The sequence below is a fragment of the Oculina patagonica genome, chromosome 9 (genome assembly GCF_052425735.1).
Source record: "Oculina patagonica isolate OP01 chromosome 9, crgOcupat, whole genome shotgun sequence".
Taxonomy (NCBI): domain Eukaryota; kingdom Metazoa; phylum Cnidaria; class Anthozoa; order Scleractinia; family Oculinidae; genus Oculina; species Oculina patagonica.
In genome coordinates, this window is record NC_135766.1 from 22,309,144 (window position 1) to 22,332,321 (window position 23,178).

General features: G+C 38.1%; 3 protein-coding genes and 1 pseudogene across 3 annotated transcripts; all 4 read right to left on the bottom strand.

The window, feature by feature from the left end:
- Positions 1-612: 612 nt before the first annotated feature.
- Positions 613-1,902, bottom strand: LOC144665039 (uncharacterized). Its single transcript, XM_078526220.1, has one exon. The coding sequence runs from the start codon at positions 1,900-1,902 to the stop codon at positions 613-615; it is 1,290 nt and encodes a 429-aa protein (XP_078382346.1).
- Positions 1,885-2,985, bottom strand: LOC144666722 (uncharacterized; annotated as a pseudogene).
- A 32-nt stretch (positions 2,986-3,017) lies between these two features.
- On the bottom strand, positions 3,018-4,886 carry LOC144665040 (uncharacterized). Its single transcript, XM_078526221.1, has 4 exons — positions 4,566-4,886; positions 4,361-4,460; positions 3,100-3,224; positions 3,018-3,035 (listed from the first exon to the last, which is right to left on the bottom strand). The coding sequence occupies exons 1-4, from the start codon at positions 4,884-4,886 to the stop codon at positions 3,018-3,020; spliced, it is 564 nt and encodes a 187-aa protein (XP_078382347.1).
- A 1,042-nt stretch (positions 4,887-5,928) lies between these two features.
- On the bottom strand, positions 5,929-22,172 carry LOC144666137 (beta-1,4-galactosyltransferase 5-like). Its single transcript, XM_078527498.1, has 7 exons — positions 21,622-22,172; positions 20,236-20,348; positions 19,361-19,477; positions 10,218-10,405; positions 8,651-8,773; positions 7,810-7,911; positions 5,929-6,433 (listed from the first exon to the last, which is right to left on the bottom strand). The coding sequence occupies exons 1-7, from the start codon at positions 22,136-22,138 to the stop codon at positions 6,310-6,312; spliced, it is 1,284 nt and encodes a 427-aa protein (XP_078383624.1). The 5' UTR covers positions 22,139-22,172; the 3' UTR covers positions 5,929-6,309.
- Between the last annotated feature and the right edge of the window lie 1,006 nt (positions 22,173-23,178).

A 23,178-nucleotide genomic window follows, 5' to 3' on the forward strand; every position in this document is an offset into this window, starting at 1 on the left:
AAAGCTGATGAAATATTAAAAACAAGGACTAAAATATGTTGTGCATTATTCTTTTTTAAAATAACAGCCTTTGCTTTTGAGCTACATCTTCCTAAAAAGTCCTATTTTTTGGTGTTTTTGTGGCTTTGATCCTAATTTTCTTTAATTTTCTTCGGTGAAAAGTTTTGAAAATCTCCCAACGGATTGAATCTGATGAGAAGTAACTTTTAACAACAAAAAAAGTGGGGGTTGTCCAGGTCGTTTTTTCGTTTTTGGTTATTTTGTGTTTTTTTGACCAAGCAAAAAAACTGGCTTACAAAATTTTTTAAAAAAACGGCAAAATGGGCAGTTAAAAAGGTATCACATCTCTGCCAAATTTTAAGGATTTTCACCGAAGGAAACTCTAGTAAATCCCAGGCGAAATTTTCTATTTTCGCCCCGAAATAATTACGTCATCAGAATAGAAAATGTCCAAGATCGCTATTTGAGCATGCGCGGGCCGCAAGCGTGATCTTTGAACCACGTGAGTTTCCAGGTACGAGTTGATGTTTACAGACGAGCGTTTCCCGTTGTTGTCGTTTTTGTACGAATATCTCTTAACAAAAAGGTTAGTTAGAGACATACCTTAATCCTTCATGTAGCAGAATGTGTGAAATTCTGCTCAAAGTATCTCACAATCGCGGAGACTATTCTCATCGTGTTGGTAACCCTTGGTCGGCTTGGCGAGTGACATGATAATGGCGGCCTCGTCAAAATGCACACAAGACCTTTCCGTCCAAATTGTTGGAAAACGTTCTTCAGATCCTCATATCCAAGACCACTTCCTGAAATTTTCTCGGCGATTGTTTGTTTTATTGGGCTGTCCGCACTTCCTGGGTTGTAGAGCTTTCCTCGAAGAGTCAGGAGTCGCTGATGACGGTTGTCAAGCCATTTCATGTCTTCTGCGGCATCCTTGACAGACATTACCGAGCTTCTGTTGACCAGCAGTTCATCAGACAAAGCCAGTCTTGGCGAAAACAATATTCTCCGAAGAGCGATCACATCCGCTACCGCGTCGTGGGCGTCAAAAGTGGTTTGAAAAACGTGTTCGTAAAGAGAACTCATGTTTGGCTTTGGAAATTTACCTTCGGCATCGAGGAGAGAAGAGTGCTTGCTTTGAATCAGTGATTTAAAGAGTGTCAGAGTGTCTGCAAAGCGAATGCAATTGATGGAACTAAGCTCAGCGATGAAATCTTTTCCACCATTGCGAAGAAGCACTGGAATATCAAACGTCGCGGCGTTGTGTCCTGCCAAGACTGTGCAAACGGGTTTTGTGGTCTGTGAGGAAGCTGCATTCGTGCTCTCCTTCAAAAACATTACGAACTGCTTAAGAACTTCAGCTAAGGGTGAGGTTACCACAGGTTGATTTTCTTTAAGAAGTCGACGGGTTCCATTGACAGTTTTGACTGTAAGTTTGTTTACCTTTGACGCATAAGAATCTATGTCTTTGTTTGGTAGAATATAGCATGCGAATTGTTTGCCTGACCTATCCACGGCGGCGAGCTGGCATATTTCTGCTGATTTTCCTGTCGAATTTGTCTCGGTGTCAAACAACACAAAGTTATAACATTTACTGTCGTCGAATTTTTCCTTGTTAATTGTAGGTCTTGGGGTATATTTCGGAACCACATTTTCGTACTGTACTTGTTGTTCTTTTGTGATAGCAGTGCAATAAAATTCAGTGATCGAGAGTTCAGAAGTGTTCGACTGCCTTGCTGTCTCGGAAGTGTCCAGATTCAATCCAATGCCACTTTCATACATGGAACCCTCTTTGGCCTCTTTCTTTGAGGTTTCTGAAATTTTTTGTTTGTTTAGTTGCCATCGACGTATTTTGAACGGGAGTGTTGATTTCCTTTCTTTGTCCATCGAACTTTTCTTTTCCATTTTTAAGGAATGAACTTCACAGAAGAATCCTGGCTCTATGTTAAGTGCTTCTAGAGTTTGAGGAATGTACTTGTAACCTACATTTGCTTGAGCGACACCACAAGAAACTCTATAATCACTGCTTTCACTTCCCCCATAATAGCGAATTTTGGGGTTCTTTGTGCCCACCACACTGTTTAGACACTCATTTCGCTGCGAATTAGCTGCAGGTGCCAGTTTGCTAATTACAATGTCTGTGCTATATTCATCAAACAGAGATTTCAGTGCTGATTGAAGACTGTCACCCTGGAGGTCTTTGCCATAGGGAAGATCTCTGTGATTATAGTTTGAAGGGTCTTTCTTGTGCCGACACCAGGTCTCTCTACAGCCAGTATGATTTCCAAAAGCGTGAGGCACAATGCTTTGAATTGCAATTTTCATGTTTGCAGCATCCCCTTTGTTTTGTGCAACACAGTACGTAAAACACTTGACAAGATAGTTAATAACTTTTTGTGACAAAACTGAACTGTTTGGGAATTTTCCTCGCTGGCTCAAGTTGTAGAGGCGTGTTGTGAGAGATCTTTTCGTGTGAACAGTGTCGCTCCATTTTTCCACACCATAGGGCACATTTTGTTTAAGGTGACATTCAGTTGTTGAATCATCATCCCCTGTATATGTAGAAAATTTCACGTTTGACTCAGTCACCTTGTTAAAAAGTTCAACTGCAGACAAAGGCTCCATTGACTTAGAGGACCCAGAATGATTCTTTCTACAGTCATGTTCTTTAGGTTGTTTTCCTGCCTTTTTCACTTCATCACAGGTACGGCAAGCCTTATTTTTTGTTGTGTAATCTAGGACCTTTCCAGTGGAAAGGCCCATTGCTGCTGCATGGCCAGTCTTTGAATTGAAGCCTCGCCCACGTTTTTGCCAGCCCATGTCATAAGAGCAGGAAACTGAAACCAAATTGTTTTCATCAGGCTCAATACCATTTTCAACTGCTTTATCTTTCTCCATGTTTAAAAAGTGTTGACAACTGAATTTTGCTACCTGTTCTACAGCCTTTCCAGCTTCCCTTTCTCGAGTTTTAAAAGTTGATGAGTTCATTGTGGGAATGTTTAGGGTGGAAAGTAAATTGTTCAAGTGAGTGTTGCCCACTCCAACATGCAGACATCCAAGAGCAGCTCTTGTGTTAACATCATAAGTCAATGGGCCCCTTGCTCCAGATCTGTGCTCTTTTGAAGTTTTTACTGTGTTTACTGCTTTGCAGTGGTTGCATGTGACATTTAATATACTTGCCAAGCCTTGATGTTCTTCTGATACAATATTGGTTAGGGACAAAGGACCTACAAATTTGTGTAAAAACACCATTGTAAACTAATAAAAAAAAATCTGTACGCTGGGTATTTTTCTCTTATTATTGTGCCTTATCAGCCTTGTCCAAGATTGCTAGACTACGAGCACTTCCTTATTTTTTCGCAGAGTCCGTCAAGCGTAAAAGAAAAAATGTATGACCTTACAAAAAATGGGGCTGAGGCAAGGTGAGCCTCGTCCCCATTTTTTTGCAGGGTCGTTTATTTTTTTGCTTCATGCTTGACAGACTAAAAAAGTGACTGCTCATAGTCTTAAGATTGCTGCCATGATGTTTTTATTATAATGCTAATTACTAATGTGATTAATCAGGGGGTAAACAATAAAAAATCCAGATATTCCAGCCAGTCAGACTTTTTATTATGGGATGTGATGTATTTTAAATGTATTGTTCATATTGAACTTTAATACTTATAAATTTATTTTTTGCTGTTTTGTAAAATAAGTACTTGGAGTACAGAGTAAGCATTCTGAACTTGAAACAATTCTATCACAGTTGGCTTATATCTGACACTCGAGCATGATTTTAGTTGGCTGATTTCCTGAGTATGTTTGCTTCCTGAGAGACAATGTGACTAATAAGCTCATGTAGCCTTCTGGTTGTACCATGCTTAGCTTGTTCTAGTTCAAATTTTACAATTTTATCTACAGTCTTGGACAAAACTAGTGGGACACATATCAGGCACTTGATGCAAATTTCTTAACTTACATGCAGGTAATGAATAATCCCCTACTCGGTATTGTTTCATAGGGCTAAATGATTTGAAATTTGTGTCTTGAAAAGTTTTGTCCAACATTGTAGGGAGAGACTGAACGCTGGTTCCTGTTCCTGTTGAGCATATTGGTATTTGATAATTTGTCCTAAACCAAAGTATTATTAATTTTGTATCAATAATGAATGGATTCTAGTACATATGAGGGTGGTTCTTTCAACTGGAAAGTTTCGGGTACTGAAAGCAATTGCAAGACATGGCAGTTTCTCTAGATTCTTGAAATAGGTATCTCTTTAAAGATAGGTCAGTTTGTTGTAAACTTTTGAAATACTTGGGAAAAAGTATATATTTAATTAAATTGTTACATTCGAAAATATTAATGATAAAACTGTATTTACCACGATGACAAGAAGAGCATTCTTTTAGACCCTCTGTAAGAGTCTCCATATCCATAAGTCTGGAGCCTTTCGGTCTTTTTTCCTCCCTCTTAGCTGCATTCTGCCCAGGTTAAAATTAATAAAGCACGTTCACAGGTGGGCCGATAATTTATAGGACAAGACACGCACCAAATATTCAAAAATGAATTTTTAAAAAAATACAAACCTCAAGTGATCGTGTCATTCTTTTTGTAGGCGGTTCGTTTTCCTGGGTTTCATTGTCAAATTGCAGTTTCCTTTTGACGTTGTAATTTCTAAACCCTTCTTGGAATAATTTTCTATTTTTTTCTTTTTTGTTTTCGATCGTACGAACTTTGTCAACTTTAAAAAAGCGGCCAGAAACATCGCGGGCGTTGTAAACTCCTCGTTGGGGTGTTGTACACTCATTTTTCTTCTCGACACAGGAAGGCAAGGGTGTTATTTCATTGGCAAGTTGCAAGTTTCGCGATTTCTCGCCAAAAATTTCACGCTCGCGTGAAGCCGCCATGTTTGTTTTGATTTGCCTGCATTTAAAGCTCGCGCCATTTTCGTACCCATTCCTCGCGCGGTCAAGAAACCCTATGGAGCCACCTTAAAAGGGGCTTTGTCACGGATTTTACCAGACTTTCTAACAGTCAAAATTTTAGCCTGTGTACAGCCGTCCCGCTCCCCTTTGTGTCGAAGGAAAAACCTCAAAATAATAGTCCATTTTTATTAAAAATTGCTACATTAGAGCACTAAAAGTGTTAACAAGCGTCTTTGGCTGGGGATGGCTCGGATGGAAATGGATTGCGATTTGAAAAATCAAGGCTAAACTATTCAAGTTGCTCTCGCGCGTCTTAAAAAATTGGATATTTATAGCCATAGACTGATTTCCATCAGCAAATAAGAGTTAATTCTTACTTTAAAGGTATGTTGAAAGAAAATTTTTTTCATGGGTTTAGCTGCCTAACACTAATTTAAAAACAGTTTAGACCAAAAATCTGCGAAATCACCGTAACGTGGCTCCTTTAGGTGACTGGGAGTATTTCTACTCACTCACAGTCCATCGCAGGGTTGTAGGGAAGGTAAGATCTGCGTTCAAGCGCCAGAGCTTATCCCGGTTTCAGTAGCACGAAGCGTCTAGGAGTATTTCTATTCTCCCCCTGAATGGAATGCTAGTCCACCAGCATTATATTCGCCAGTACCCATTTATACAGCTGAGTGGAAAGAGGCAATATGAGAGTAAAGTTGTCTTGCCCAAGAACACAACAACAGGACCGCTCGATCCGGTGTCCAGTGCACTATAAACCATTAGGCCACCCCGCCCCCTACGTCGCAGGGTTATCCCAGCATTAACACCTGTTGAAAAAGGGCAATATCACACTACCGAGTAACAAGACAAGCACTAACAACTTCTCAGTGGGGTTACGACCTCAACATGAAAATAGTCATGGCGACTATCGTGAACAAGGTACATTGAGATCGGATGTAACGCCGACACACCCTACCAGCAAGGAATTACGTCAAGCTTTTTGCTTAGCAACGGTCACGACCACACTTGGCTTGGAATGTTTATGTATTTTATTTATTACAATTTTTAAATTAAAATGGCTAGTTAAAAGATCTACGCATGAACAGTCCTTATGAAAACTGGCGCTGCTTAATGCAACATTTTCTTCATGTAGTTTCAAGCCATTATTTGTGAAATTTACTGAAAACGTTTGTCTGCCTAGCATGCAAAAAAAGCAACAAACTTACAGAAGTACTCTCTCGTCGCATTATAGTTTAGCCGCTGTATGTATGTAGCTTTTTCTTACAAAATTCTCGCACATTTTAAAAATTGTTTTGGTGACAGCTTTGATACCTCTCTTCTCGCTTCTCCTCAATCTCGCCGCGCTTCATTGAACGCGCGAAGAAGCCTCTGCGGAGGAGAGTGTGTGATAACTGCATTATCTCAGAGATGCGGATATTAATGTGTACAGCGGCTTCTCCTGGTACTCCAACACATTATATGTAAGCGTGTTTAAGCCGTCCATATCAATGTATGCTTCGCTTCTACGAAGTTCTTCAAACCTGTAAGAAAAGAATGAAAATGATCTCCGGTCAAAGTTTAAAATAATAATTATCTTTACTCACTGTCGTAAAATCAGGATGACAACTCGCTAGTTTATTACAGTTTTTTCCTCTACTAAATATAAACGACACCTCGGAGGTGAAAATTTGCCTAATCCAGTTATAGAGCAGTTTTCACTTAATAAGTATCGAGTAATTCGCGTTTGCTTTGATTTTGCACTACAATGTCAGTAGTGATTGGTTTAAACTTCGTATCACTTTCTTGACCAATCAGAAGTAAAACCAAAACCAATAGTGACCCACTCACACACGTTTTCCCGCGCACGTCGGCTCCATGTATGTGCTTAGAGGTTTGATTGGTTCACTGGATTGGTTGTGCCGTTTTTGATTTGCCAATGAAAGTGATTACTTTGGTTTTGTTTTTACGACCCTCGATTAAAAATTGCTCTAAACAGAATTGCGCGCGCTCAAACTTGTGACGTAGGCTGTGTGTTTTAACTCGAGGATACCAAGCAAAAGACGTAGGCCACGTACTTCATCGACTTTTAGAAATTTTTCAAAGATTGGCTGGTCCGAGTAAGTCCTCGTGAAGCACAATTCTACGTAACGTGCGTATTTTATTGAATTTTAATGCACTTTTCTCGTGTTCTCAAAACGTCCCGCGAGCAATGCAACAATACAACAATGCACTAGGACGCCTTAATAACGAACTCGAACTGACCAATCACAGCCCACGTAATGCCTTCTCTGAGACATGCATTGTTGTGACCTTGCCCCTTGCTCGCGCGTGCGTTAACCTCAACAAAACCGTCAGCTACGCAGACTATATTCAACAAAACCTTGTCTAAGACTTGGCAAATTTTAAACAACTACCATAATTCCATGCAGGCAATCCAGGCACGTCTCATAGAGGAAATAGGGCATTCCTTTCACGTTTTTTAACTTAGAAAACGATTTCGGATATGTAACGTATAACTTATGTTAGGCCCGGTTCAGACGCCGTACTTTTCATGAGCCGAACTCAATTCGAATCTGGACCGACCCAAATTGACAAAAGTACGCCTCTTGATTCAGACGCCGTACTTTTTGGCCGTTCCGAGGCCGTTCCTAATACAGTTCCAAAAAAACTAGTCAAAATACATTATGATAATTTATGAATTAGGATCGGCACATGAAAAGTACGGCGTCTGAATCAAAGTCGTTCCAAAGGCGTTCCACAGGCGAAATTCTCGGCCAAGCCAGGCGGAAAGAACGGGTGAGCCGTTCCAAATTGAAATGGGCGTTCTAATTTGATTCAGACGCCGATCTTTTCATGTACTTAATTCGAGGAATTAAGTTCGGCTCATGAAAAGATCGGCGTCTGAACCGGGCCTTACCTTTCAGGATTTTTGTCGTCATCTTGATGTGAATGACCTAACATTGTATATCGACCAATCATCTGCGCGGGGCGAGTGAGGCCCAGGCGTTTCTCTCTGACCCTTTCATGCAAGAGAAACCAAATATATCTAAGAAATGTAGCAGCTCTCATAAAGTCTTACAGCAATGGCTGAGAGAAAAATAAAACAAATAACGAAAGCAATGACCCTATAACATGACATGACGTGAAATTAGACCCAACTTTCAAATCTTTATTTTTTAAAAAGCTCTGTTAAATTTTAAAGTGATTCTGCCAGCGTTCCACAATATCGCTAGTCTGTTCAAAATATTTAGTTGAGATAAATACTGTTGGGCTGAACGAAGGTCAGCTTTCGAGCCTAGTGGCCCATTATGTAGCGACTAGAAGTATTCCTACTCGAGGAGAACATGCTGCCTTTGCAATGACATCTGCAAATGGTCAGATGTCCTAGTCTTCCCAGGTAAGGACAAAAAACCGTGGCCCCCGTCTCCTGCATCTTCAGCGTTATGCCCTCACACTTATCGCAAAGATTAGGGCACAAAGTTCCCGGTGTTGTGGTCTGGTCTTTGCCTGAAGTAATGTCAAGGTTGGGATGGGAATGCTCGGGGACAATAGCTGAGTAAGCTACCCAATAAAAATCCGAGAAAAAAATCAGTTCAATTCAGTCTTGTCAGGGGATGATCCCGGACCGCTCGATCCGGAGTCCAGCACACATACAAACCAAGTTTGTCTAATCACACAATTTGTCTAAACACACAATGCTGTGCAAATCCAGACGCATGTAACGTACAGTTTGTGAACACGCTTTTCTTGTTACAAACCTGACATACAAGTCATCGTCTTCACCTCCCCAGCCCCAGAAACGATTTGGAAAGCCATTAACTTGACGGTAATGCTCGCTCCAGAAACCCTCGACTCCTCCGAACAACGTCTTGTACATTAACCTAAGCAAGGGAAAGAAACAAAATGAGTTTTAAAACATATTTTACCTGGCATCCCAGATATCACTCATGTGAATTTGAAATGCGGTTTTGAGTTCACCATGAAAAGCAAATGAGAAAACTTGCAGTGCACAGCCCTATCAAATCAAATCAAGCTCAAGGGTCGTTCTACAATGATTTCGACCCACTCTTCACAGTACAGTAAAAACCCGCGTATAAGAACAAGTGGATTAAGAACACCCAGGCCTGATTTTAGGAAATAAAGTACCATTTATATAAGAACACATTCAGCCTGAAAAATGAAAGTTGTTCTTATATGGAAAAATATCAAAGATCAACACTACTTTTCATTGCACACATAATAGTTCCACCCCAATTACAGTACAGTATTGCCATGATTTATCAATTTTATTAAAATTAAAATACAATTGTGTGCATATATTTTGATTTCATCTATTGGTAGTCTAGTATGTTCCTTATTTTAAGAAACTATTTTTAAGAACACTTAAGAACACTTACAGGCTGATTTTGCAGATTATAACCCATTATATAAGAACCAAATCAGCCTGAACCGCCAAAATAGGTGTTCTTATACGCGGGTTTTTACTTGTACGGATCGAGTGCACAGACGTCCGTCCAAAACAAAACAAGGCTTGTGTTCTAATAGTTATGGTCCCGAGCACTGAGCCTGGATAATAAGACAGATTTATTAAGCGACTTTTGTTTATAAGAAAGCTGGATAAACTTACTACTCCCCGATTTCAAAGCTATTAAATAGCTACTAGCATTTCTGATAGGTTTCCTGAACAATACGCAAGTATTGGATTTTTATACTTCTGGAGGGAAGGTAGAACGTGATAATTTGAAAATTATGTGTCGTGCCAAAGAACACAACACAGTGAGCTCGCCTAGCGCTCCAACACACACCGCTTGAAACGGAGTTAGAACAACGCGCCTTTTGCACCTGATGAAAACGCGCACCATCAATTTATTAGAATCGAATTTGAAAGAAACATACCTTATTACATGAAATTTTCGCGACACGTTCTTTTCGCGAATTTCGCGATTCCCAAAAATCGCGAAATTAAAGTGACGCGAACAATAAGTGTCGCGAACATAACATGACGCGAAAATTAAGTGACTTACATTATGTCAATAATCAAGAAAGAATAAGTTTAGTCAAGGGGTTTAGTACCAATAAAGGAAGGAATTTTAAATGTAAATGGATGTCGTCGTCAATTGACTGACAATAACTCATGCACGTACAAGCATAACCTACTAATTGTGTCTTCCCCAAAAACGCGAAATTAAAGTGATTCAAAATATAAAATTTTCGCAAAATCGCGAAATTTAAGTGTCGCAAAATATGCGCACCTCAAAATCGCGAAATTAACGTGTCGCGAAAATTTCATGTAATAAGGTATAATATTAAATTAGGAGAACTAACTTGTAATCCATTTCATTAACAGCAGTAGACATGTGGCGAGGCGAGGAAGGACATCCGTAGTCGTTCCTAGCGTCTTCTGGTATGAGATCCACATCATGAAATACTACACAAGTAAAGTTATCCGCCTTCATTGCCTCGCTGAAACCAACGTTCATTAGCATTCCTCGATTAAAGCGTTCGTCGTCGGCCTGAAAAAAAAAACAACTGAGTTGATTCTTATCTAAAGGTTGTATAGGTAAAAAACCGCCGAAATGAATTTTGAAAAGCTGATGTTTCCAGGGTTAGCCCTTCGTCGGAAGAAAAACACTTCTGGATTAAATGGAAATTAACGTCACTAAGAAAATCAATTAAGGTTGTTAAAATAAATGTTCATGAAGTTCCCACAACCTAAAAATTACACCAAGCGTATCAAGGGCAGGATTTACTGTATATTTATTATTTCTAGATTGCCAAGATAGTTATTACAAATGAAGGTTGGCGCGATACACAATCACTAACGTACTAATCAGACACAAAAAAGTGCACGCAAGTCACTAACGTAATAATCAAACATAAAACAACGCGCGCACAAGTCACTAACGTAATAATCAAACATAAAACAACGCGCGCACAAGTCACTAACGTAATAATCAAACATAAAACAACGCGCGCACAAGTCATTGACGTAATAATCAAACATAAAACAACGCGCGCACAAGTCACTTACGTAATAATCAAACACAAAACAACGCGCGCACAAGTCATTAACGTAATAATCAAAACTATAACAAAATTCTCGATCGGTGATTGGTTATCAGCAGCCCGATTTGAGCACTAATAGGACAGTGTACGCGTCATGCTTAAAATTGGATAGTGTAATAGGACAGTTTACGCGTCATGCCTGTGTAATTGGACAGTACGCGTCATTTTGCGCGCGCTGTTGTTGTGCATTTTGTTGAGTAAACTGTTATGTTTTTCAGTTTTTATAAAAACGTTAAACCATTTGACTAAAGGTTAGTTTGTTTCTCAAATTTTGTCATAGTTTTGATTAATTGGTAACAGGACTTCGTGTCGTCCAATTCTGTCTGTAATCATACTCGTGATTAAACAAATCGGACTCCCACTTCGCGGTCGTACGATTTTGTTAATCACTCGTATGATTACAGACCGAATTGGACTCCACTCAGTCCTATTACCATTATTAATCAGACACAAAACAAAGTGCGCACAAGTCACTAACGTAATAATCAAACACAAAACAAAGTGCACAAAAGTCACTAACGTAATAATCAAACACAAAACAAAGCGCGCACAAGTCACTAACGTAATAACCAAACACAAAACAAAGTGCGCACAAGTCACTAACGTAATAATCAAACACAAAACAAAGTGCGCACAAGTCACTAACGTAATAATCAAACACAAAACAAAGTGCGCACAAGTCATTAACGTAATAATCAGACACAAAACAAAGTGCGCACAAGTCATTAACGTAATAATCAAACACAAAACAAAGTGCACACAAGTCACTAACGTAATAATCAAACACAAAACAAAGTGCGCACAAGTCATTAACGTAATAATCAAACACAAAACAAAGTGCGCACAAGTCACTAACGTAATAATCAAACACAAAACAAAGTGCGCACAAGTCACTAACGTAATAATCAAACACAAAACAAAGTGCGCACAATCCACTAACGTAATAATCAAACACAAAACAAAGTGCACACAAGTCACTAACGTAATAATCAAACACAAAACAAAGCGCACAAAAGTCACTAACGTAATAACCAAACACAAAACAAAGTGCGCACAAGTCACTAACGTAATAATCAAACACAAAACAAAGTGCACAAAAGTCACTAACGTAATAACCAAACACAAAACAAAGCGCGCACAAGTCATTAACGTAATAATCAAACACAAAACAAAGTGCGCACAAGTCACTAACGTAATAATCAAACACAAAACAAAGTGCGCACAAGTCACTAACGTAATAATCAAACACAAAACAAAGTGCGCACAATCCACTAACGTAATAATCAAACACAAAACAAAGTGCACACAAGTCACTAACGTAATAATCAAACACAAAACAAAGCGCACAAAAGTCACTAACGTAATAACCAAACACAAAACAAAGTGCGCACAAGTCACTAACGTAATAATCAAACACAAAACAAAGTGCACAAAAGTCACTAACGTAATAACCAAACACAAAACAAAGCGCGCACAAGTCATTAACGTAATAATCAGACACAAAACAAAGTGCGCACAAGTCATTAACGTAATAATCAAACACAAAACAAAGTGCACACAAGTCACTAACGTAATAATCAAACACAAAACAAAGTGCGCACAAGTCATTAACGTAATAATCAAACACAAAACAAAGTGCGCACAAGTCACTAACGTAATAATCAAACACAAAACAAAGTGCGCACAAGTCACTAACGTAATAATCAAACACAAAACAAAGCGCGCACAATCCACTAACGTAATAATCAAGCACAAAACAAAGTGCACACAAGTCACTGACGTAATAATCAAACACAAAACAAAGTGCGCACAAGTCACTAACGTAATAATCAAACACAAAACAAAGTGCGCACAAGTCACTAACGTAATAATCAAACACAAAACAAAGTGCGCACAATCCACTAACGTAATAATCAAACACAAAACAAAGCGCGCACAATCCACTAACGTAATAATCAAACACAAAACAAAGCGCACACAAGTCACTAACGTAATAATCAAACACAAAACAAAGTGCGCACAAGTCACTAACGTAATTTTTTTTTAATTTATTCAAATAAAATAAAATGTTACAAGTACAGCACAAGTAAAACTAGAACGATATACAACAAACAAAAAGAAAAAAAAAAGACCGGAAAACTAACTACAGTATAACAATTCTCCAATACACTATCAAGCAATTTAAAATATACTATGTACAGTACATTTTCATCTCTAACGATTAATTTAATTTGAGAAAGGGTTATTAATCTTCAAGGTTCTACAATAGTTATTAAATTTATTTTGGAATTCTTTTAGACTAAGTTGGCTGTCTCACACTTTATTATGAATTATGTAATGTCTTAGATATATGATAAAGAGGTTTTCTATTTGATTCGTGTTATCAGCTGTTTGATGTTCTGTTCCAAAGAGTAAAGAGTAATTATTTATAACCAGAGACTTGTTTGTTTTCTGCTCAAACCAATTACGTGCACTGGAAATAAGGTCGAGCACTGATTTGCATTGAAAAAGGCAGTGTTCTATCGAGTCCTCTTGTTCACAATAGATACATTTTGCGTCTTTGGCAATATTACAGAATGCCAGCTCTCGTTTAGTAAAAACAATGCGATGTTGTAGTTTAAAAGTTGTTTGTAGGACTTTGGTATCTTGGCAAATAGTTTGAGTATGTTTAAGACAGTTTTCACATTCTTTTGTTACATCACTATTAAAATAGTTGGACCATTTCCGAAAGCCTGTGGGCTGCGTGTACCTTCCTTTAATAAATAGTCTGTAAAAGTCCTTACATTTTAATTTAAATATATCTATTTTGGTATTTGGTCCTAAAGCTACTGGTTTACCATTATGGAAAATCTCCTTATCGATGCTATTATTTTTGCCTTAAAGAAACAGGCGTTTTGGAATCGCTGATATCATCTGATAGAACTGAAGAAAGCTCGATTTAACGTTCTTGTATCTATTAGTAAAGCCATTGTAAGTCATTATCGCGCCATTGTCTTTTAACAGATCTTGGACAGTAACAATATTATTATTAAACCAAGATTTCCAAAACACGGTCTTTTTGTCAATAAGAATCAATTTGTTGTTGAATAGAACGAATTTTTCTAGATTTTCTTTATCGTAGAGGCATTTTAGTTCTTTAAAATACAATAACATATTTCTGTAAAATGCTGGGATTTGTTTGTCCAAGCTCTTCTCATCATAATTACATTTCAGTATAAATTCAATTCCACCCAGTTTGTCTAAGAAGTGTTGTGGTATTGTCTTCCACTTACATGGCCTACCATCCAAAAGCCGACTGATCCAACTTAACCTCAGTGCTTTATTCATCAAAAAAATATTGGGCAACTTAATCCCACCTCTATCAATATTTTGATATAACACCTCTCGTTTTATTCTATCCGGCTTATTCTTCCAGAAGAATTTAAAAATCAACTTACTTACTTTTTCAAGTTCAGACTTAGGTGCTTCCAACATGGACATAGAGTACACAATTGGACTGATTCCAAGTGCTCTTATAATCACTGCTTTTCCAAACATAGTTAAATCCCTGCTGCGCCACATATCAAATACTGTTTGTATTTTTAACTGCGCTGCGCAGTTCTTGCTCTGCACGGGGTTTATTATTATTATTATTATTATTATTTTTTTTTTTTTTAGTTTTGTCGGTGACCAGACGCAGACCTTCACTCGGTCGAGGTTATGTCACGCGATGTTTAGAAGCTATAAATCAGTAACAAATGGAAACAAATGGTTATTCTTTGTCTTTACAAAGAATGCTTAGTGTGAAATATTCGAATTTGAAGCCTTTGACTCATGAAAAATACTAAATTTCCACGCTTTCAAAGAGAAATATAATTTAGCGGGCCAGAATCTATGAATACGTTGGTGGAAAAGAATGTGCTGACATGACAAGTTTCACTTTCGATCGGCTAGAGCTCAAGTCACGTAATGTTTTAAAGCTATTATAAGCTACCTATCAAATCATTGCGAATCCTTTGGTCTTTACTAAACAAATTTATTGCAAAGTATTTCTCTTTTAAGGGTTATCTATTTTTTTGGGGGCCTGTGTCATTGAAAGGATTTTAGAGATAAAAAGAAAAATCCCCTTCACAAACATGCCCTGACTTGTACCGCTTACGTCATTCGGTATGTTAGGGAAATACCCTCTGTTCTAAAAACAGCCTCAGCGTCCGAGCGTGGGAATTCGGCCAGAATTTGCATATAAGAAAAATTATTAATCGCGGCTAGAACAAGTCAGCCATGAAATGTCACACAAAGTTTGTCAGACGCTGCATTTTTACAACCGCCTATTGTAATACGAAAACCGAAACAGGGTCAAATAAATTTTGAACTGTTGAAGAGGTTCAAAAATAGTACTAACTTTATAGAAACTGCGAAACATTGTCATTGGGCCAGTTTTCAGTTTTATGTAAATAAGGAATACTGTCGAAATTCTCGCGGATACTTACGTTCCTGGCGTGAAGCCAAACGTTCTTATGAACTGATCTTCCAGACCCAGGGGCAGTAGTTGTAAACTTTCGCCCGAAAAATCCCGTCGTCCCGATAAGCAATTTTTTGGTTTCACGGATCAGGATCGTGGGAATTAAATTTGGCCAGCATATAGATTAGCATATAAGAAAAATATTTAATTGCCGATGGAACTAGTCAACCATGAAATGTCACACAAGGTGTTTTCTTACCATTTTGTTTGTCAGTCTCAACATTATTAGACGCAGGCAAAGGGGATAGGGGGGTGCTTTTTTTGTCCCCCCCCCCACACACATGGCTCCCCTAAAGTGCTCACGAGACCAGCGCAGTTGTAAGCTCTAAGAGCTCTTGTTTGTACTTTGATCGAAAAGTTTTGTTTCAAGGTTTTTTTCTTATCATATGAGTGGTAGGTTCCAAGAATTCTGATTGCATCGCTTGTCCAGTTTAAATTAAGGGGTTTAGCTTTGCAATTTTTATCTTTCCCCAGCCAAACTGCTTTCGTTTTTCTTTCATTCAGACACAGTCCTGATAGCTTTCCAAAGTTTTGTATCAGGGCAAGTGCGTTCTCTACAGAAGGGATATCTGCGCAAAGTAGTGTTGTATCATCGGCAAACTGAGTTAACTTAATCTCCGTGTTAAAGATTTCGATCCCCTTGATGTTTTCCGTTCTTCGTATTTTGTGTGCTAGTATCTCCGCGCAGAGAATGAATAAGTAAGGCGAGAGAAGACACCCCTGCCTCACTCCCCTGCTTACACTAAAGAAGTTTGTCATGAAACCGTTGTTCAAAACCGATGTTTGTATACCTTCATAAAATATTGAAACCCATCGCATTATATTATTTCCAAAGTTAAATTTAGCCATGCAGAGTTTAATAAATGACAATTCCAAAGAGTCAAAGGCCTTTTTGAAGTCTATAGCTACCATTAAAACAGGGCTATTACAGTTGTCCAGATAATTCATCACGTCATTGATCAGTCGGACGTTTTCGCCAATAAACCTCCCTTTCACAAAACCTGTTTGATCCTCGTGAATTAAAACAGGGAGTGAGTCACTAACGTAATAATCAAACACAAAACAAAGTGCACAAAAGTCATTAACGTAATAATCAAACACAAAACAAAGTGCACAAAAGTCATTAACATAATAATCAAACACAAAACAAAGCGCGCACAAGTCACTAACGTAATAATCAAACACAAAACAAAGTGCGCACAAGTCACTAACGTAATAATCAAACACAAAACAAAGTGCGCGCAAGTCACTAACGTAATAATCAAACATAGATAGCACAAAGTGCGCGCAAGTCACTAACGTAATAAACAAACACAAAACAAAGCGCGCACAAGTTACTAACGTAATAATCAAACACAAAACAAAGTGCGCACAAGTCACTAACGTAATAATCAAATACAAAACAAAGTGCGCACAAGTTACTAACATAATAATCAAACACAAAACAAAGCGCGCACAATCCACTAACGTAATAATCAAACACAAAACAAAGTGCGCACAATCCACTAACGTAATAATCAAACACAAAACAAAGTGCGCACAATCCACTAACGTAATAATCAAACACAAAACAAAGCGCGCACAATCCACTAACGTAATAATCAAACACAAAACAAAGCGCGCACAAGCCACTAACGTAATAATCAAACACAAAACAAAGTGCGCACAAGCCACTAACGTAATAATGAAATACAAAACAAAGTGCGCGCAAGCCACTAACGTAATAATCAAACACAAAAGAAAGTGCGCACAAGCCACTAACGTAATAATCAAACACAAAACAAAGTGCGCACAAGCCACTAACGTAATAATCAAACACAAAACAAAGTGCGCACAAGCCACTAACGTAATAATCAAACACAAAACAAAGTGCGCACAAGCCACTAACGTAATAATCAAACACAAAACAAAGTGCGCACAAGTCACTAACGTAATAATCAAACACAAAACAAATTGCGCACAAGCCACTAACGTAATAATAAAACACAAAACAAAGTGCGCGCAAGCCACTAACGTAATAATCAAACACAAAAGAAAGTGCGCACAAGCCACTAACGTAATAATCAAACACAAAACAAATTGCGCACAAGCCACTAACGTAATAATCAAACACAAAACAAAGTGCGCACAAGCCACTAACGTAATAATCAAACACAAAACAAAGTGCGCACAAGTCACTAACGTAATAATCAAACACAAAACAAATTGCGCACAAGCCACTAACGTAATAATCAAACACAAAACAAAGTGCGCACAAGCCACTAACGTAATAATCAAACACAAAACAAAGTGCGCACAAGCCACTAACGTAATAATCAAACACAAAACAAAGTGCGCACAAGTCACTAACGTAATAACCAAACACAAAACAAAGCGCGCACAAGTCATTAACATAATAATCAGACACAAAACAAAGTGCGCACAAGTCATTAACGTAATAATCAAACACAAAACAAAGTGCGCACAAGTCATTAACGTAATAATCAAACACAAAACAAAGTGCGCACAAGTTACTAACGTAATAATCAAACACAAAACAAAGTGCGCACAAGTCACTAACGTAATAATCAAACACAAAACAAAGTGCGCACAAGTCACTAACGTAATAATCAAACACAAAACAAAGTGCACAAAAGTCATTAACGTAATAATCAAACACAAAACAAAGCGCGCACAAGTCACTAACGTAATAATCAAACACAAAACAAAGTGCGCACAAGTCACTAACGTAATAATCAAACACAAAACAAAGTGCGCGCAAGTCACTAACGTAATAATCAAACATAGATAGCACAAAGTGCGCGCAAGTCACTAACGTAATAATCAAACACAAAACAAAGCGCGCACAAGTTACTAACGTAATAATCAAACACAAAACAAAGTGCGCACAAGTCACTAACGTAATAATCAAATACAAAACAAAGTGCGCACAAGTTACTAACATAATAATCAAACACAAAACAAAGCGCGCACAATCCACTAACGTAATAATCAAACACAAAACAAAGTGCGCACAATCCACTAACGTAATAATCAAACACAAAACAAAGTGCGCGCAAGTCACTAACGTAATAATCAAACATAGATAGCACAAAGTGCGCGCAAGTCACTAACGTAATAATCAAACACAAAACAAAGCGCGCTCAAGTCACTAACGTAATAATCAAACACAAAACAAAGCGCACACAAGTCACTAACGTAATAATCAAACACAAAACAAAGCGCGCTCAAGTTACTCATTAATTTGTATTAATATTTATTATAACTGTAATTTAGTAGTATCTTCCTGATGTTTTTAACCGTGTATAAAGAAATGTAATAAATAAATAAATAAATAAATAAAGTAATAATCAAACACAAAACAAATTGCGCACAAGTTACTAAAGTAATAATCAAACGCAAAACAAAGTGCGCACAAGTCACTAACGTAATAATCAAACACAAAACAACGCGCGCACAAGTAACTAACGTAATAATCAAACACAAAAAAAATTGCGCACAAGTTACTAACGTAATAATCAAACACAAAACAAAGCGCGCACAAGTCACTAACGTAATAGTCAAACACAAAACAAAGCACGCACAATCAACTAACGTAATAATCAAACACAAAACATAGCGCACACAAGTCACTAACGTAATAATCAAACACAAAACGAAGTGAGCACAAGTCACTAACGTAATAATCAAACACAAAACGAAGTGAGCACAAGTCACTAACGTAATAATCAAACATAGCACAAAGTGCCTACAAGTAGCTAACGAAGCAATTAAGCACAAAATAAAGCATGCACAGGTCACTTACAAGTTCATCCAGGCTGAAATCTCAGCTTTCAAATGCTTGACTAATATATACTGGTGATATATACTCGTTTTTCCTGCTTTAATATACCCGTCTCACCTGTTCTACGATGAAGATTCTGTATTCTAACATCTGCCATCTTAGCAATTGATGCATGTGTCTCAAGAAAATGTAAAGGTGCTCGTGGCGATCTCTAAAAGGAACAACTATGGCCACCTAAAAGAGATTTTTAAAATCACAGAAAAATAACGATCGTTTTGAATTTTGAAAACATTTTTCGGATATCTTAATATCCTTTTTAGTTGAAGGATGTAACAAAAATAAAAGGTTTATATATCAAGGAATTCATAAAATAATTTATGTGGCAGTAATTACTAAGCGAGAAACAATTACAGGTACATAGTACACGAGTGACAAAACAGCTTGAAAAAAGCCTAGCAAACAAGAAAAATAACAGTGAGAATAAAAAACTTAAAGTTAAAGCGTTAAGTTAACATTTTTAAGTTGTTTATTTAGCGAGGGTCCCTCCAATTCAACGAGAATCCCTTTGAACAAACTTTCTCTCGTGCAGTTTAATTTGTATTGATCAGGTGATTCAAACGCGGACACCTCTTTATATAGTTTTTAATTACAACCAAGGGCAACTCCAGGATTTTCCTTTTGAGGGAGTGCACCACTAAAGAACCGCGTAACTGACTTTTTTTGCAGAATATTACGTTAGAGAGCCGCCGGTCATCATCTCAAGGGGGGGGGGGGGTGCACTCCCCTGCATCCTCCCCCTAGATCCCTTCTGACAACTGGGATAATGTAATCATATCGTGGGAGACGGCAGGAGCAGTTAGTGGGGCGAAACGAAGGAATAAACCGGGCAGAAATCGTACCGACGAAAGTTTTTCGCCACAATACCTGTCCCTGGTGTCTGAGGATGGGATAATGTCAAAAGTATTTATTTCACGTCTTGTAATTGTCCAAACCTTTGTTCTTGGCACGCAGTCAGGTTTCCATTGGCCACCTTTTTTAACGAAGTTAAGCTCACGTTCTACATCCTCGAGGAACACTGTGTTATCGTCAACTTCCAGCAAACCAACTGAAATGAAAGTAAATAAAAATAAAACACTTAAGTTTACGCTGTAAATGAATAAAGAAATATTGTTAATCGCACATAAACTTGTTAAATATTGCAACTGGCAGGAGGCTGACCAGTTGGTATTTACAAAGGGTGGAGGAGTTGAATTCGGGAAAACCGAACACAAATAGTGGCAGAAAGGAGAATTTGAGCACGGAACCTTCTGATTTAAAAGGAAATTAAAAATTTCATCCAGTAAAAAAAGAAAACGCGTAACTCGAGTCTTCGATCTTCCGGTTCTTACTGCGCAAGTTTGGCGAAATAAGGGATTCTCAAAAGTCCATCACAGCCTATTGATTTAAATTGGTTTTAATAATAGTAGAAATTACCCTAGTAAAAACCCCAAGGTGCTCGATCGAGCCATGTTTTTGGCAGCTCGGCATTTGCAAATTAATCCGAAGTCCAATATTTTCGAACTTCTCCATTCTCGTACCTCGCATTTTCGTTCCTTACTGGCCGCTGGTGAAAGGAAACGAAGACTCTGGGTACGAGGAGGTCGTTTGCTTCCCAACCGTTTGCCAGAGGGTACAAAGACACCGGTACGAGATTTTGAAAGAAGAAAAAACTTCCATACGCATGATTATTGACAGTTTTCCAAACTTTCATTCGTCGATTATTCGTCGTCTTGAAGTTAGCCTGGAGACTGTTAAGGCTGTCGTAAAGACTGCTTTCCACTGACAACGTAGTCGGAGTTGTAATTGGAGTCGTAAGCGCGCGGCGACCTAGTGAAAATCGAAAATCGTAGTCGTAAGCGAGGTCTAGCCTGGGTTGCATGCAGCCGGACGTGTCCAGGGTTTTAGTTCGTCTGCGACGCAGACCGGGCTAGCGAGGTCATAAGCTCGACGGAATCGGCTCCTGGCTCCTGGCTCCTGGCTTAATAACGACTCCGACTCCCGCAGACTCCGTACGTTGCTAGTGAAAACCAGCCTTCAGTTAGGGTCAGTTAGGGATGACGGATAAAACCTAAAAGAACTTTCTCGCAAGCTATTGTTAACTGTTTGTTACGTTAGTTTGGAGAATTTCTTTGCAAACAAAGCAAATAGTTTGCATAAATGGGATAAACCGAAAGTAGGTTCATTGTTCATGCATAAAAATAGACTGCAAACATCATTATTGTTTAAGGGAAACGCGTCGACTGAAACGGTTCTGAAACATAAAGCACAGTAGCATTGAACAAGCGTTTTAATTGTGCGCGTTTTGTAAAAAGTGTAAACAAACATGGAGTGGAACTTACCTTCATTTAAGTGAATTGTAGGGCACGGTTTACCGATTTCAAGATTAAAATCTTCGTCCAATGTCTTCATTAATTTCGGCAATGAAGCTCCATTCGGGTTTACTCTTGGCGGCGCATTCGTTGAAATATCCGCAACAGATTCTTGTTCGTTGTTTTGGTTTGTGGGCATTCCAAGCCCTTCAAGAAATGACAGTAAGATATCCTTTTTCACAGCACCCTGTTCCTTTTCGCTTGTAATTTCGTTAAGCTTTTCTTCTTCTTCTCTCGCAGAAATCTCAAGTCCCTGCTCTGAAGGAGAGAAGCGCTTGCCATCCGCTATTTCACCAGCTTTTATATTAAGCGAAGTCTCGTGTGAAAAGTATTGTTGTAAATGGAGACCACTTTCTGTCGTTTCATCTTCAAAATAAATTTTCACCACAGGTAAAGCCGGTAATTTCCTCACCAAGAAGCTGTACAGCAGAAAATATAAAACAAGTCCTGATAACAGTAGTCCATAAAAAACTTTAAGCGAAGACATGTTTTAAGCTAAATTAAATTCTTAAGAGTTTCCTGTGAAGTCGTCGGCGAAAAATTTGAATAGACAATGTTTGATTCTTAGCAACGTCTTCTCTCTGAAAAGAATGTGTAAATTAACTAAATTCTGCGGGCAATTTCCGAAATGGCCATGGGTTGGCATATTTACAAGACATAATTTATTTTAGCTACCTTAAGGTTACTATTTTAAGCGTCTACTAATTTTAGCGATTTTTTTTTTCAGAGAAAGATTTAGCGACTATTTAATTTAGCAATTTTCCAAAGTAAAAAAGTAAGTGATATTGTGTAAACCAGTTTTTAGTGAATATATAGCTTAGAAGATGGAAATAAATGTCCAGTTAAAGAACAAACTCACTTGAAATTGAACGAACATTTGCATTGCTAGAAAGAACAGAGGTACCGGCATCTATTTTAAAAAGAATTTTTCAAGTCGACTTTTTGGGGTGGGAGGGAAGGTACTTAAATTTAGGGAGTATTAAATTTAATCGAGAAATTTTTTCTGCGAGTACTAAATTTAGAGATTTTTGCCCAACTCGCTAAAATTAGTAGTCGTTAACAATAGTAACCTTAAGGTATAGCCTGTTCCAGGAGTTTGGTTTATTGGGGAGCAACGTAAAGAACAACAAAAACAAAAACAGCAACAACAAAAAATACTAGGGTTCGTGGGTCGTTAGCCGTCGTTCCCCGCGTCGTTCCCGTTTTTCGCACCGTTTCCTAACTGCCAGTACGCTTGGGCTGGAACAGGCTACTCTAGCTCTATGTTTTTCGTAAGTAAATCAAGAATCTTTAGCAACAGAAGTCTATAATGCATTATAAACTGGGCCGTAGCCAGACCTTTGGCATAGACGAGGCAAAGACATGCTAGGGGGGGTGGGCATGCCACCAGAAAATTTTGATATCTAGAAGCTGTGTAACGTCTTTTCTTGCGAAATTTTTCATAAGCTGTTTCTTGTTAAAAATCAATCTTGCTTAACTGAAGATTATTTTCCCAACTAAACTATTTTATTTTTGACTTTAAGTTAA

Excerpts from the sequence above, each read along its gene's own strand:
- LOC144665039 (XM_078526220.1), bottom strand. The coding sequence starts at position 1,902 with ATGGAAAAGAAAAGTTCGATGGACAAAGAAAGGAAATCAACACTCCCG.
- LOC144665040 (XM_078526221.1), bottom strand. The coding sequence starts at position 4,886 with ATGGCGGCTTCACGCGAGCGTGAAATTTTTGGCGAGAAATCGCGAAAC. Across the intron at positions 4,461-4,565 it reads GAATGACACGATCACTTGAG|AATGCAGCTAAGAGGGAGGA; the intron begins GTTTGTATTTTT and ends TAACCTGGGCAG. Across the intron at positions 3,225-4,360 it reads ATGCTCTTCTTGTCATCGTG|GTCCTTTGTCCCTAACCAAT; the intron begins GTAAATACAGTT and ends ACAAATTTGTAG.
- LOC144666137 (XM_078527498.1), bottom strand. The coding sequence starts at position 22,138 with ATGTCTTCGCTTAAAGTTTTTTATGGACTACTGTTATCAGGACTTGTT. Across the intron at positions 19,478-20,235 it reads ACTGCGTGCCAAGAACAAAG|GTGGCCATAGTTGTTCCTTT; the intron begins GTTTGGACAATT and ends AATCTCTTTTAG. Across the intron at positions 8,774-10,217 it reads GTTAATGAAATGGATTACAA|GTTAATGTACAAGACGTTGT; the intron begins GTTAGTTCTCCT and ends TCCCTTGCTTAG.